Source organism: Mixophyes fleayi, chromosome 1, assembly GCF_038048845.1.
Source record: "Mixophyes fleayi isolate aMixFle1 chromosome 1, aMixFle1.hap1, whole genome shotgun sequence".
NCBI classification, from domain to species: domain Eukaryota; kingdom Metazoa; phylum Chordata; class Amphibia; order Anura; family Limnodynastidae; genus Mixophyes; species Mixophyes fleayi.
This window is the reverse complement of record NC_134402.1, coordinates 409802896-409815717: the sequence shown is the minus strand read 5'-3', so window position 1 is coordinate 409815717 and position 12822 is coordinate 409802896. Positions and strand designations below refer to the sequence as shown.

General features: G+C 40.6%; 1 protein-coding gene across 3 annotated transcripts in view; it reads right to left on the bottom strand.

Annotated features, from left to right (window-relative positions):
• Nucleotides 1–10536, bottom strand: part of SCAMP1 (secretory carrier membrane protein 1) — a 457689-nt gene extending 447153 nt beyond the window's left edge. For 2 of the 3 annotated variants that reach the window (XR_012678477.1, XM_075182282.1), the window contains exon 1: nucleotides 10324–10535. Coding sequence is in view for 2 of the 3 variants with exons in the window: in XM_075182282.1 (XP_075038383.1) it covers nucleotides 10324–10380 (57 nt within the window). In the remaining variant the exon portion in view is untranslated. Of the gene's footprint in view, nucleotides 1–10323 lie in introns of all 3 variants that reach the window. The other variant, XM_075182295.1, reaches the window with a different exon arrangement.
• Nucleotides 10537–12822: the final 2286 nt, after the last annotated feature.

Below are 12822 nucleotides of genomic sequence, written 5' to 3'. Positions count from 1 at the left end.
TACACTAGCAGCGAGACTAACCCAGAAGGATGCGGTTCTAGGTACCGCTAAGGAGCGGTACCTAGAACCGCATCTTTACTTCCCCCACTACAGTGATGTGCTTTACACATCACTGTAGTGGGGAAAGTAACCTCAGGAAAGCCATAATTCCCCTCTTAGCAGAAAATAAATAAATAAATAAATCTGGTAAGTAGATGCTCTGCTCTTGTTGGGATGATGTTATTCACTAACACAAGACCATTGCCAGTAGGTCAAAAGTAACTGGTAGGGCCAAAAGGCTCAAAATATCCCCACTTCACCCAACAAGCACAGTACTCTAAGGCACGACCATACTAAATGGAAAAATGTCCCTTCAGAAATCATTACTGTAAGAGATCAGCCCTAATATTACACACTCGGGAACAAGGTGTAATAAATGTGATAAATGAAGAGGACGAATCTACTCTCTTCTTATCTTCCTATTCTACCTCCTGTCCTCTTGATCCAGTACCCTCACAAATTTGTAGGTCCTTGTCTCTTGTGCTCATTCCATCTCTAACTAAAATCTGTAATATCTCTCCATCACTATTCAAGCACGCAGTGATTAATCCTATTCTAAAAAAAAAAATTCTGACCCAAACTATCTCAAATTACCGCCCCATCTCTCAGCTCCCATGCCCCTCCAAACTTCTTAAGAGAATAGCCTACACTCGCCTCACATGTTTCCTTTATGCAAACAACCTATTGGATCCTCTTCAATCAGGCTTTCGCTCTCAACACTCCAGAGACTGCGCTGACCAGGGTTGTCAATGATGTAATCACAGCTAAAACTAAAGGTGATTACTCTTCTAGTTCTCCTGATCTCTCTGCTGCATTCAACATTGTTGACCACTCTCTGCTCATACAAACGCTACAATCCCTAGGTCTTCCAGACACTGTCCTATCCTGGCTCTCATCCTACCTATCTAATCGCTCTTTCAGTGTTAATTTCTCTACAACAACCTCCACTCCGCTTCCTTTATCAGGTGGAGTACCACAAGGCTCAGTCCTAGGTCCTCTGCTATTCTCTATCTACACCACTTCTCTTGGGAAATTAATAAGCTCCTTTGGATTTCAGTATCATCTCAATGCGGATGCTACACAAATTTATCTATCATCTCCGGATCTCTTGCCATCTGTGTTGTCTCGCGTTACTGGCTGTCTTTCTGCCATTTCATCTTGGATGTCCTCTTGTCAACCCAAACTGAATCTTTCAAAAACAGAGTTAATAATATTCCCACCTGTCAACAGAAGCTTCCTGTCTGACATTTCTATTTCTGTTGGCAACATGACAATAAATCCCACCCCGCAAACCCGCTGCCCAAGTGTAATCCTTGACTCGCAACTATTCTTTGTTCCCCACATCAACTTTATATTTAAATCATGCTGCATACATCTAAAAAACATTTCCAGAATATGTACATATCTCACACAAGACACTGTTCAAAACCTTAATTCATGCACTCATCATCTCCTGCATCGATTATTGTAATTCCCTCCTTACTAGTCTTCCCAAAGGCAGACTCGAGCCCCTACAATCTATTTTGCATGCAGCAGCTAGATTGATTTTCCTTGCAAATCGTTTTTGGTCTGCCGAGTCTCTACATTGGTTGCCTGCTTCTCAAAGAATCCAATATAAAATTATTCTATTAACACACAAGCCCATCAACAAAATTGCACCGACATACATCTCCTCACTTGTCTCAAATATCTCCTAACTAGATACCTCCGTTCTGCACAAGATCTGCTTCTCTTCAACGGTCATTACTTCCTCCCATTCTCGGTTACAGGACTTTTTTCGGGCTGCACCCACTTTGTGAAATTCACTTCCTTGTACCACAAGACTTACTTCTAGTCTTCAAACCTTCAAGCGTTCTCTGAAAACCCACCTCTTCAGACAAGTTTATAATATTCCTCTACCACCCTCATAATCTCTCTAAGTTACCCTATTACCACCCTCTACACAGCTGACACAAGACAACAACCCTCTGACCAACATAGTTGTGTGACTAAGCATACACTAAACTTTGTAACCGTTGCATTCTAATTGGAAAAATATTCAATGTCATGTAGCACTTACCCTTGTGTATCAAACCATTGTCCTTGTAAGCTTGCGAGCAGGGCCTCTTACCTGTCTGTCTGTCTGTATTACCTAGTATTGTTTTATCACTGTTTGAACCCAATTGTAAAGCGCTACGCAATCTGCTGGCGCTATATAAATGCTGATGTTGATGATGATAAATGAATCAGAGCTGAATGAGGAGAGAATTTGAAGGACCTTCCCCAGAGCTCTTCTGTCAACTCAGGTAGATCTTTTTTTTTTTTCTACTGTATAAATTAGGTGGGGGAGACTACCCCGAAGAGGCTATGAATGGGTGTTTTCTTCTGATAAATATGAAATAAGTCACGCTGCTATTGGTGTCAGGCTAAAAGTCCTATTTACCTTACCACTATTTTTCCTTGGCATAACCATAAGCAGTGGACGCTATCTGCCCCATGAATGTACTATTTCAGGCAGCTATTATGTGGCAAGTGCACTTGAGATTGTATCTGTGAAGATATATATTTTTTGGGAGCATTTTGAACAATCCCAAGTATTGAGGATTGGCAAAGTTCCAATTGGGAAGTACAGGCACTAATTTTATTATGTATAACTTGACGATAGACTGATGCAAATATCAAGATTATTTTACCACTGATAAAGGTCCAACAAAAAGTGGATTTCCAACCCCAATAGATATAAACAGAACTGACCGATTTGGGCTAGGCTAAAACTCTGAGTTGGTGCTTCTTTAAGACCAGAAAGAAAAAAAAAAAAAAAAAAAAAAAAAAAAAAAAAAGAGTCTGGAATCAACTTTAAATAACCTCACAGAAAAAGTGTATCGAGCTATGCTCAGGAGAGCAGTAAGGGCTTGTTCGCATCTGTTTTATTTTGTTTTTGTTTTTAGCTTTTCACACCTTAACAAATGCTTGAAAAGCACATAAAAATTGGCATATAAGAGTCAGTGGTTCCATCCACACCAATGCATTCTAGAACAATGAAAATTTTCAAATGCCGTAAAACCATTCATTATCTTCTGCTACCAGGTACAGATTACATTGGTAGAAGCACAACACATGAAAAGTGCATAGAAAACTGCATCTATACTGCACATTAGTTTTCATGGGAGTTTATCTATTCCTCCCAACACAGGTTTTATTCATTTACATTTCAACTTCTAATACTATCAGAATCTTAAACAACATAGGTAGAATATAGAGCAGTAAGGCGGAGGACAATTTGCAGGGAATGCTGAATCAGAGTAATATATTTGGAACACCTCCTGTTCCTTTATTGCGATTCTTCAACCACAATTTAAGTCCTAGTACAGTAGCAATTCAGATAAAGGGGTTGAGAGGTTACTTTTTGATAAACTTTTTCCCCCCTATGTATGCAAATGGCCTTCAAGATTATTAGGTTAAAAAATTCAGTTGTGTATGGAGTTCAAAAGTTTATAATACATTACTAAAGACTACTTACCTGGGGTCCTCCATCCCATTCCCCACAATACAACAATCCTGATGAGCTTGCAGATTCATGTTTACACACTTACACAATTTACATTCAGATCTGTGCTCTTCATCTCTCAAACATCTGATGAAAAGATCGTGACTGCACATTCTAGAGCTCTGCCTACACTGCTATTCCTTAGTGCATACACACTTCCACAATTGCCCGACATTGTTAAATCATTTATCATGATTTTTAGTCAGCTTATAAAATCAAACAATATGATGTGCATTGGTACAATAAAACATGATCATGGGAAAGTAACACACTAATGTGATATCGGACCTAAGAGTCATTTATCATGCGATTGGCACGATAGTTGGTTGAAAACCCTGGTGTGTGCCCAGCTTTATTCAGATTATTTTAAGTTTAATGGCAGGCCCTCTGTCCTGCTGGGTCCAGAGGAAAAGCCCTTTATAAAAATGGGCTAGCATTTAGTGACTACACAATCACGGTACCACATTCTCCACATAAATAAACACTTGTGTTGTTGTAGTGTTATAAAGCAGACTGATAAAGTAAGTAAAATATTCAAGTGCAGCGTTTATTCATATTACAACCTTGTGGTATGAGGACACCAAGGGCCTGAGTCATTAAGGCATGTATCTGTGTGTTTTGAGTGTATCCTCTGCTAAATTGTTCTGCATATTTGTTAAAAAAATAGGCTTACTACAGCCTACGTTTTAAGGGAGTCAACAGGGTGGGCAGTGCTCAAATGAACATACGCAATGTACAGTAAGGGCGTTCCTAGTTAGCTACTGCGCTGATTTCACCCTTATCTCCTGGACCAGTAAGTAGTCTAGTCTAAGTGCTTGCGCCGGGCCTGGCGGCACTAGACAGTTGTAAAAGATAGATGTTAAAAAAAATAAAGCATGCAGCCCCCTCTCCAAACTATATTAACCCTTGTGCTGCCAGCATAGTGCTGCTTGGAACAAAGTGGTGGACAGCTGCCATGGGTATGCTGGTGCTTGTAGTTCTACAAGCATCAGCATGCCTAGACTGTTAATGGAAGCCTAGGCTTGCTGGGACCTGTAGTTCCACAAACTAAAATAGTGTTTACACTTACATTATTTACTTAATTACTCCACACCCACCACCAAGGGATGTAAGAAGAGCCCTGGTGTTTTAAGCACAGGGGAGGCTGCACATTTTTTTTCGTTGCAGACCCCAACTCCCTAGGGAATCCAACTCTGTGCTGGTTGGCATCATGGCAGGGGGACTCCGCGCTGCAGGCTCCCCTGCTATAGAGCCAACAGCCCAAGCTGGCTTGTATAGTGCTGGATGGAGGCAAATCAGGGTGACCGCACGCTCTCAATGCCACCCCCTGATATTGCCCCCAACAGCACCAGACTGGTAGCATACCCTTGAGCTGGCAATTCGACAGCTATAATGCCACTGGATCCACAGGCTGTTGCAGGCACGGACAGGTACGTACATATCCTGCAGCGTCCTGTGTAGTAAAGCAGTGAGAGGTGTGAAAATACACCCGGTAGTTAACAAGGAACATATCTTCAGATTCGTTACTTGTTGACTATGGGTGTAAGCATAGCCTATTTGCATGGAGTTTTACTACTCCCTGCAGATACCTGCCTTACTGACTCAGGCCCTATGACTGTACTGCTCTGACACTCTGTTCGTTACTGTATATCTAGATGTACAAAGCTGCCATTTAATGGCGACTCAATCATTGGGGATGAATAGTAAAAGCACAAGGTGAAGCATGGCTGATTCCACATGCTAATCAATTATTTATTGGTCATCTGTACAAATAACTTATGTAACTTCTGATTTTATTAATTCCATTTTACAAATTGGGTATATTCCCTTAATTATTTACTATAACCAATTGTTCTGCAAGTGCCCTTATAGGATATACATCCTAATTTAAATCACAAGGATATAAAAATGACAATGAAGCTCAAGCCAGAGAACTAAAACTATAACCAAGAGGCACCTTAGTTGAATCCCACCATTTCTCTGTGAAACACAGATGTAGTTATTCTGATTAAGGTGGACAACCCTCTTAGTGCTCTGTCAACTGCTAATGCAAACAATTGTTGTTCAAAATTAGTGTTTGGTAAAACCCGACATTTTCAGTGATAATTTGGCTACTGCAGCACAGAGTATATCAATAATATATTTATGCAAGCAGTACCCATGTTAATAAATGTAAATATACAGAAAAATGAGACTACTTGTGCAGAATTACTATGTCCAAATGTTTTATTTAACATTTGTTGTAAGATAAATCAAAAATAACACCTCTTTTTGCACAATTTATTTTTACGTATGACTTTTTCTAGCGACTATCCTTACAAGTAAACAATAATGATCATAATAGGATATATTTTCACTCCCAGGTTAAATCAGGTTCATTTGCTTTGTCATCAGCTGAGTGTTCCATTAATATTAAACAAACAACCATTTTATTCTCTCGCACAGTTGGGCAGCCTGTGACATAGGGATTACCAAGTAGATTTAAAAAAAAGGTTAAACAAAATACAAATCTAGGCGATCTTAGATTGTAAGTTCTTTGGGGCTTTGCACTTTTTTTCTGTCTGATTTACATTAAACAATACATGCAGAAAGATTACTACGTGTAACTGGCTGCATTTCTGTAGCACTGCACCTTTCCAGACAGCATCATTAATAATGTGTTAATGTAGGCCTGCATGTAACCAGAGACAGTTAAACCACACTATAGAAACTAAAGCTTTGAGAATCTGCCTTCATTTAAGTCACGAGTGGGCATCACATAATTAGTCTGTATGTTCATATAACAGTAAGAAACTTAAGATGACAATATTTTATTATAATATATACAAAGATTACAAAAATCTACTATTAATTCCAGTTCTGTCACATTGAGAGATATATACGACAGTGACTATCCTAATTCCTCTTCCATAATCAACTTGTATTTCAAAACTGACTTTTCATAACTGTAATGTAGATCGAGTTACATAATAAAATGCGCAGAAGATTTTGGTGAACATTTCAATGGATATGTGATATATGACCAGAACTAGTATTACTTTATTTCAAATATTGTACCTGAAAGACAGAATATACATGTGGCATCCTGTATGAAAAGATGCATTCAAAACACATTTTGTAAATTATATAAATGAGCCACAACTATTTTTGTGACAATTTTAGTACAATATTAAAATATAATGGGGTAGATATTGAAACTTGGTACATATGACTGTATAGAAAAGGTGGCGTCACCCATAGGGATCAAAGTCTGTCACTTATCTGGTACAGTTTAGGTAAGAGATGGGCAACAGGCGGCTTTAGGGTCTCATGGAGGCCTCCGAGCCTTCACCTACAGGAAACCAGCTCCTTACTGCTCTATTATCAGATTTGTTTGTTACAGCTTGTAACACTTATTCATCTTATTTGATTAAAAGTTTTAATGCATTACTGAGATTAAGGGTTATGTGCGGCCCTTTTGAGGGCCGTTCATGAGGCTCTTGATGTGTATCCGTTTGCCCATCAATGATTTAGGAAATTAAAGCAAATATCTGTTCCTATGGGCAGCACCTCGTCCTCTTCACAGTTTGCTGTAAAATAGTTTTCTCAAATATCTCCGTGTGTTATCAAGTATGTAAAATACACTTCTCTGTAGCATTCTACACACAACTCCCACTGTACTGTACAGTAAGGCTTGACTTCACTTTGGCAAATCATGAACTGCAGTCCAGAGTCTTGTTTGTGTGGGCAGCACTGTGGCGTAGTGGTTAGCACTTCTGCCTTACAGCATTGGGGTCATGAATTCAATTCCCAACCATGGCCTCAAACACGGGTAGAACCCCCGTGTTTGCGTGGGGTTCCTCCGGGTGCTCCAGTTTCCTCCCACACTCCAAAAACATACTGGTAGGTTAATTGGCTGCTAACAAAATTGTCCCTAGTCTGTCTGTGTGTGCTTTAGGGAATTTAGACTAAGCTCTAATGGGGCAGGGTCTGATGTGAGCGAGTTCTCTGTACAGCGCTGCGGAATTAGTGGCGCTATATAAATAAATGGTGATGATGATGATGATAATACTGAGGGGCCTAGATATAATAAGTTTCTAATCCCTTCTGGGGACCACCGCAAAATTAAAGTATCCCTTCTATTTATAAATAAGCACGGTGGCTAAGTGGTTAGCACTTCTGCCTCACAACACTGGGATCATGAGTTCAATTCCTGACCATGACCTGTGTGGAGTTTGTATGTTCTCCCCGTGTTTGGTGGGGTTCCTCCGGGTGCTCCGGTTTCCTCCCACACTCCAAAACATACTGGTAGGTTGATTGGCTGCTATCAAAACTGACCCTAGTCTTCTGTTCTCTGTACAGCGCTGCGGAGTCAGTGGCACTATATAAATAAATGAGGATGATGAAATAAAGCATCGCCGATATATGCTGCTTTCCCACTGATTGTGAATGCAAAAACATTTTGCGAGATTTAACAAATTTTGAAAATAAAAAATTTTCAGAACTTGCGCCCGATGGCAATCGCCATATGAAGGCGGCGTTAGCCATTTTAGCCTATGGTGACTATCGCAAAGGTGGCCACTTTGCGATAGTGACCATAGAAGAGATAGGTGTTTGCCAGGACAGCCATTTATTGTGACTGCTGATCCAGCAGAACACTTGTAATAAATGGCCGATGATCTTTTATTCCCTATTTCGATAAGGAATGAAAATGATCATGCAAAAAAACAAAAAAAACAGTAATTGTTAAATATGCCCCTGAGAGCACTGTAAATGCTGATGATAACAATAAAAAAAATCCCAATTAATGCAATATAAATATCATGTGATCGCATCACTGAATGTATTTTTTATTAATGTATTTTTTACCGGATGTATTGTTTATCACTACTTCATGACAACTTGATAAGTTTCATGTGGTGATGAGCACAATAGATGATACTATACTATACAGATGTTACATGTCTGACGCGCTATATAGTATATGGTAACCTGAGAAGTCTGATTAGAATATGTGTCATCGGGCTTAACACATGATGTTACGCATGCGCAGACCCTTTGTGCGTCAGATACGTTACTCAGGACACGTGGGTTGACGCTTAGCGTCTTACAACGCCACATACCGATACGGTTTGGGACACTATAAATATGAGTCCCGTATATGCTAAGGAATATTGCCATTTTCTACCTCCTGATGAAGTCCAGCTGTATATGGACGAAACGCGTTGAGGATTGAGGATTTCTATCTGATTTAATATATCTCTTATTCTTGATGTGGAGATCCACTGAGAACTGTGTACTACATACACCATAAATCTGAACATCTCCTAGATGAGTACCTAAAGATACCATTATATGTATTTTACATGTGGTTTTATGTAAGTTTGATACTTACTTTTTTATTATTAAATCTGTGATATACAGTATTATACTATCTCAGTTTTTTATTTGTATGTGGATCTGAGGTCCCAGCTGTCCATTATGGATCCCTCTCTATGAAGAGTGTTTACATTGAAGACACATAATATCGTTGAAGATATCACCATCTACGTGAATATTTCCCATGATTATATAGCTGGTATGCAGAATCATCATTTTCAGTGGTGTATGTACTTGGGATTTGAGACAGTAATGCACATGATTGTCTATTCTAATCACTATACTGGTTCTATTTGGATTCCTGTCATTGACACATCATGTATGCAGTGTGAGTTCACTTTACCACACTGTCTATACTCTGTCTATTTCAATATTGTATTGTGGTAATACACTATGTGACGCCCCTGTCCTTTTTTTTGCCTTGTAGACATTCCGGACTCACCCTCTGTTTTTAAGGACTGGCTGCCGTCTGCAAATTGGACTTTTTGTGTATACTATAACAGTGATAAACTACTCCCTTTTTACTTGACCTTCTATATACAGAAGTGGGTTGAGCGCCCCGCTTTTGGTATCTGTTGTGTGTGTGTATATATATATATATATATATATATATATATATATATATATATATTTAAGCCTGGAAATCAGAAAGTTTAGAGTGTCAACACTATAAAAGATTTTATTATCCTTTGTGACCACACAGTCCATAGCGTTGGGATAATTTAGTACTCCAAGCTGCTTGTTTAACCTTAAGTCTATGTGTAACCCATTAAAAATAAAATTGGTATTAAACTAGAAAGGCATGTGTACCAGTACAAGCAGCACAAGGTTTCCAATTAAGTAAGCTAAGCTTTCAGGACATACTGAAGTTGAAGTGTAAATAAAACTAGAGTAACACGGAAATCAATATTAATCATAGTAAGTAGTGCAGGTTTTAACATATTAAACCACATTTACAACTGTGTCAATACTTTTGTATCTGTGTACTGCAAAGCACAAAATATCAGACACAGGACACAAATACTAACATTCACTTAATACATCAATATTTACTTAAATATGGTAACCTGCCAGTAACCTCATTGTAGGATTCAATAGGGAATCCTGTATCAGTACAAGCAGGTATATAAATACCAGTGACATGAATTGCATGGGTGGCTCTGTGCATACAGCAGCATCCTGCAGACGCCTATACACAGCATACTGCAATGTAACACACCAGATAACATACATGTGCTACTAGTTCCATATGTGTGGCTACAGGAGGTGCAAACACCGGCTGGCTGCCACGTATGTACCGAATAGGACACACATCTAGAGACAAGAGCCATGTACATGTCAGGGATCATACATACACATGTATGTATGTCTGTATCATCACCCTGTCACACCTCGCTCACCTTGAACGGGTTGTTCAGGTCCGGATCCGCGAACGGGTTGCTGTCGAAATCGGTCATGGCGGTGGCGGGTGACGGGCACTCCCCGGGCACCGACCCGCACGATCCGTTCGCCCTGGCAGGAAAAATGAGCCCTCCGGATGTTACGTCAGGGGCCCGGCCTGGCTGCAGACGTAACCGGTGCTGGCTCTCCAAGAGGGAATCCGTGCAGAGAACCGCCTACCGGCGTCACTGTGTGACCGTGTGACTGGACGGGAGAGAGGATGCTCAGGGACCTATTGTGTGTCAGTGCTGTAGTCCACACTCCAGTCTAATGCCTTGTTTACTGGAAGAGCAGTGTCTTACTTTTACTTTACCATATTATATATATATATATATATATATATATATATACACATACATACACACACACACACACACACACACACACACACACACACAAAGAAATTAACAGTAACTCTCCTCTCTATGAGCAGTTTCCCCCATACCTCTGTCCTTATTGGTTGCTATTTTCCTACTCTCCCCCCTAACGCTATCTTATACTTGCCCACTCTCCTGAAATTTCTAGGACACTCACCAATTCCGGGTAGGTTTCCTGGAATCCCGGGAGAGCATCTCCAGCATCCTGCCGAAGTGGGCAGGATGGAAGGCGCCATGATGCGATTTGCGGTGGATAGTTTCAATTTGGTGCCCCCAATGGCGAGGACACCAGGGGCAGGGTCCACAAAATATCAAGTTCACCCTGGATTGCCTGTGTAGTGGATGGCTTCACTGACCTGTTGTGGACATGCTGCCCCCCCCCCCCCCACATACACACACACACGGTTGCTATGTGAGGGGCCACAGGAAGTTGCTGCACCAGGGCCAAAAATTCCACTTGGCAATCCTGGCTGCATGCACAGCTTACGGGTGTGGACCAATAAGGAGCTATTGAGCCGTGCTGTCACTTTTCCATCTATAATCCAAACATGGGTAGCCGCACATCTGTCCTAACCATAATCTGCCACAGCTGGGGCAGATTATGTGCCCCACTTCCCTCTATGTTCCATTGCCTCTGCCAAACCATCTCCCTTTGTCCTCTCGTGCCTCATTATAGGAGAAGAAAAACACAGGTCCTGACTATTATTTTCATATTCTCTAGGAGTGCATACAAACGGAATGCTTACAATGTAATAGAAATTACATTTTATCATCGGTGTCATTACACCTCCAATGCAGATTCGAATGTCTCCTTTTCCCGGTTGTCCAGTGCTCTTGAAGGCTCAACAGGGGTGTGTCTAGGATTTTTGGGGCGCTAAGCAGAATAAATTGCAGGGGCCTCCTAAGATCATCAGGCAGGGTAGGGCTTTCCATAAGTTGGGATCAAGAGAGATGTCTTGGAAGTGGGTAATCAAAGGTGGCTTCCAGTGGGAGGGTTCGATCAGCCAATAAGAAACAGCTAGCAAGTTTGCTAATCGTAATCATCAGTGCATCACATTGTCCAAATCCTTCATCAGGTAGACCAGGATGCATCTGCATCCAAGTCATCTTTATCATCAACATTCATTCATATAGCACCAGTAAATTCCATAGCGCTTTACAATTGGGAACAAACACAGTAATAAAACATTACTGGGTAATACAGACAGACAGAGAGGTAAAGGGCCCTGCCCGCAAAGCTTACAATCTATAGGACCACAACAATCTACAAGGCCATCAACAAAGCTGCACCAACATACATCTCTCTTGTCTCAAAATATCTCCCAACTAGCCAACTCCGTTCTGCATTAGATCTGCATCCCTCAACCACACTCATTACATCCTCCCATTCCAGGTTACAGGATCATTTAGCTTATGAGTCACTTTTACCTTTGCAGTCTGACTGGACCGAAATGCAAAATGTACAATTAACCTCATGTGTCAAACTCCCACTGTCCCATAGATTGTAAGCTTGCGAGCAGGGCCTTCTCACCTCTTTGTCCATTTTACCCAGTTTGTTTATTAGTTTACTATGTTTGTCCCCAATTGTAAAGCGCTACAGAATATGTTGGCGCTATATAAATAAATGATGGTGACAATGAGAGTGATGCATGAGGCCAAGGTCCACACAATTCATATTGGTCCAACCAGAATGCAGAGTTAAAATAGGCCATATGATCCAGTCACACAGCAATGTTGGTCAGGGGGTCAGAGTGTTGTAGTCTTGTGAGAACTGTGTAAAGGGAGGTAATAGGGTAACCTAGGAAGGTTAAGAGGGTGGTTGAGGAATATTATAAGCTTGCTGAAGAGGTGGGTTTTCAGAGACCGCTTGACAGTTTGAAGAAAGGATGAAAGTCTTATTGTGTGAAGGAGGGAATTCCACAAAGTGGGTGCAGCCAGAAAAAAGTTCTGTAACCAAGAATGGAAGCAAGTAATGAGAGTGAATGAAAGACACAGATCTTGTGCAGAATGGAGGTGTTGAGTTGGGAGATATTTTGAGACATGTGAGGAGATGTATATAGGTGCAGATTTGTTGATGGCCTT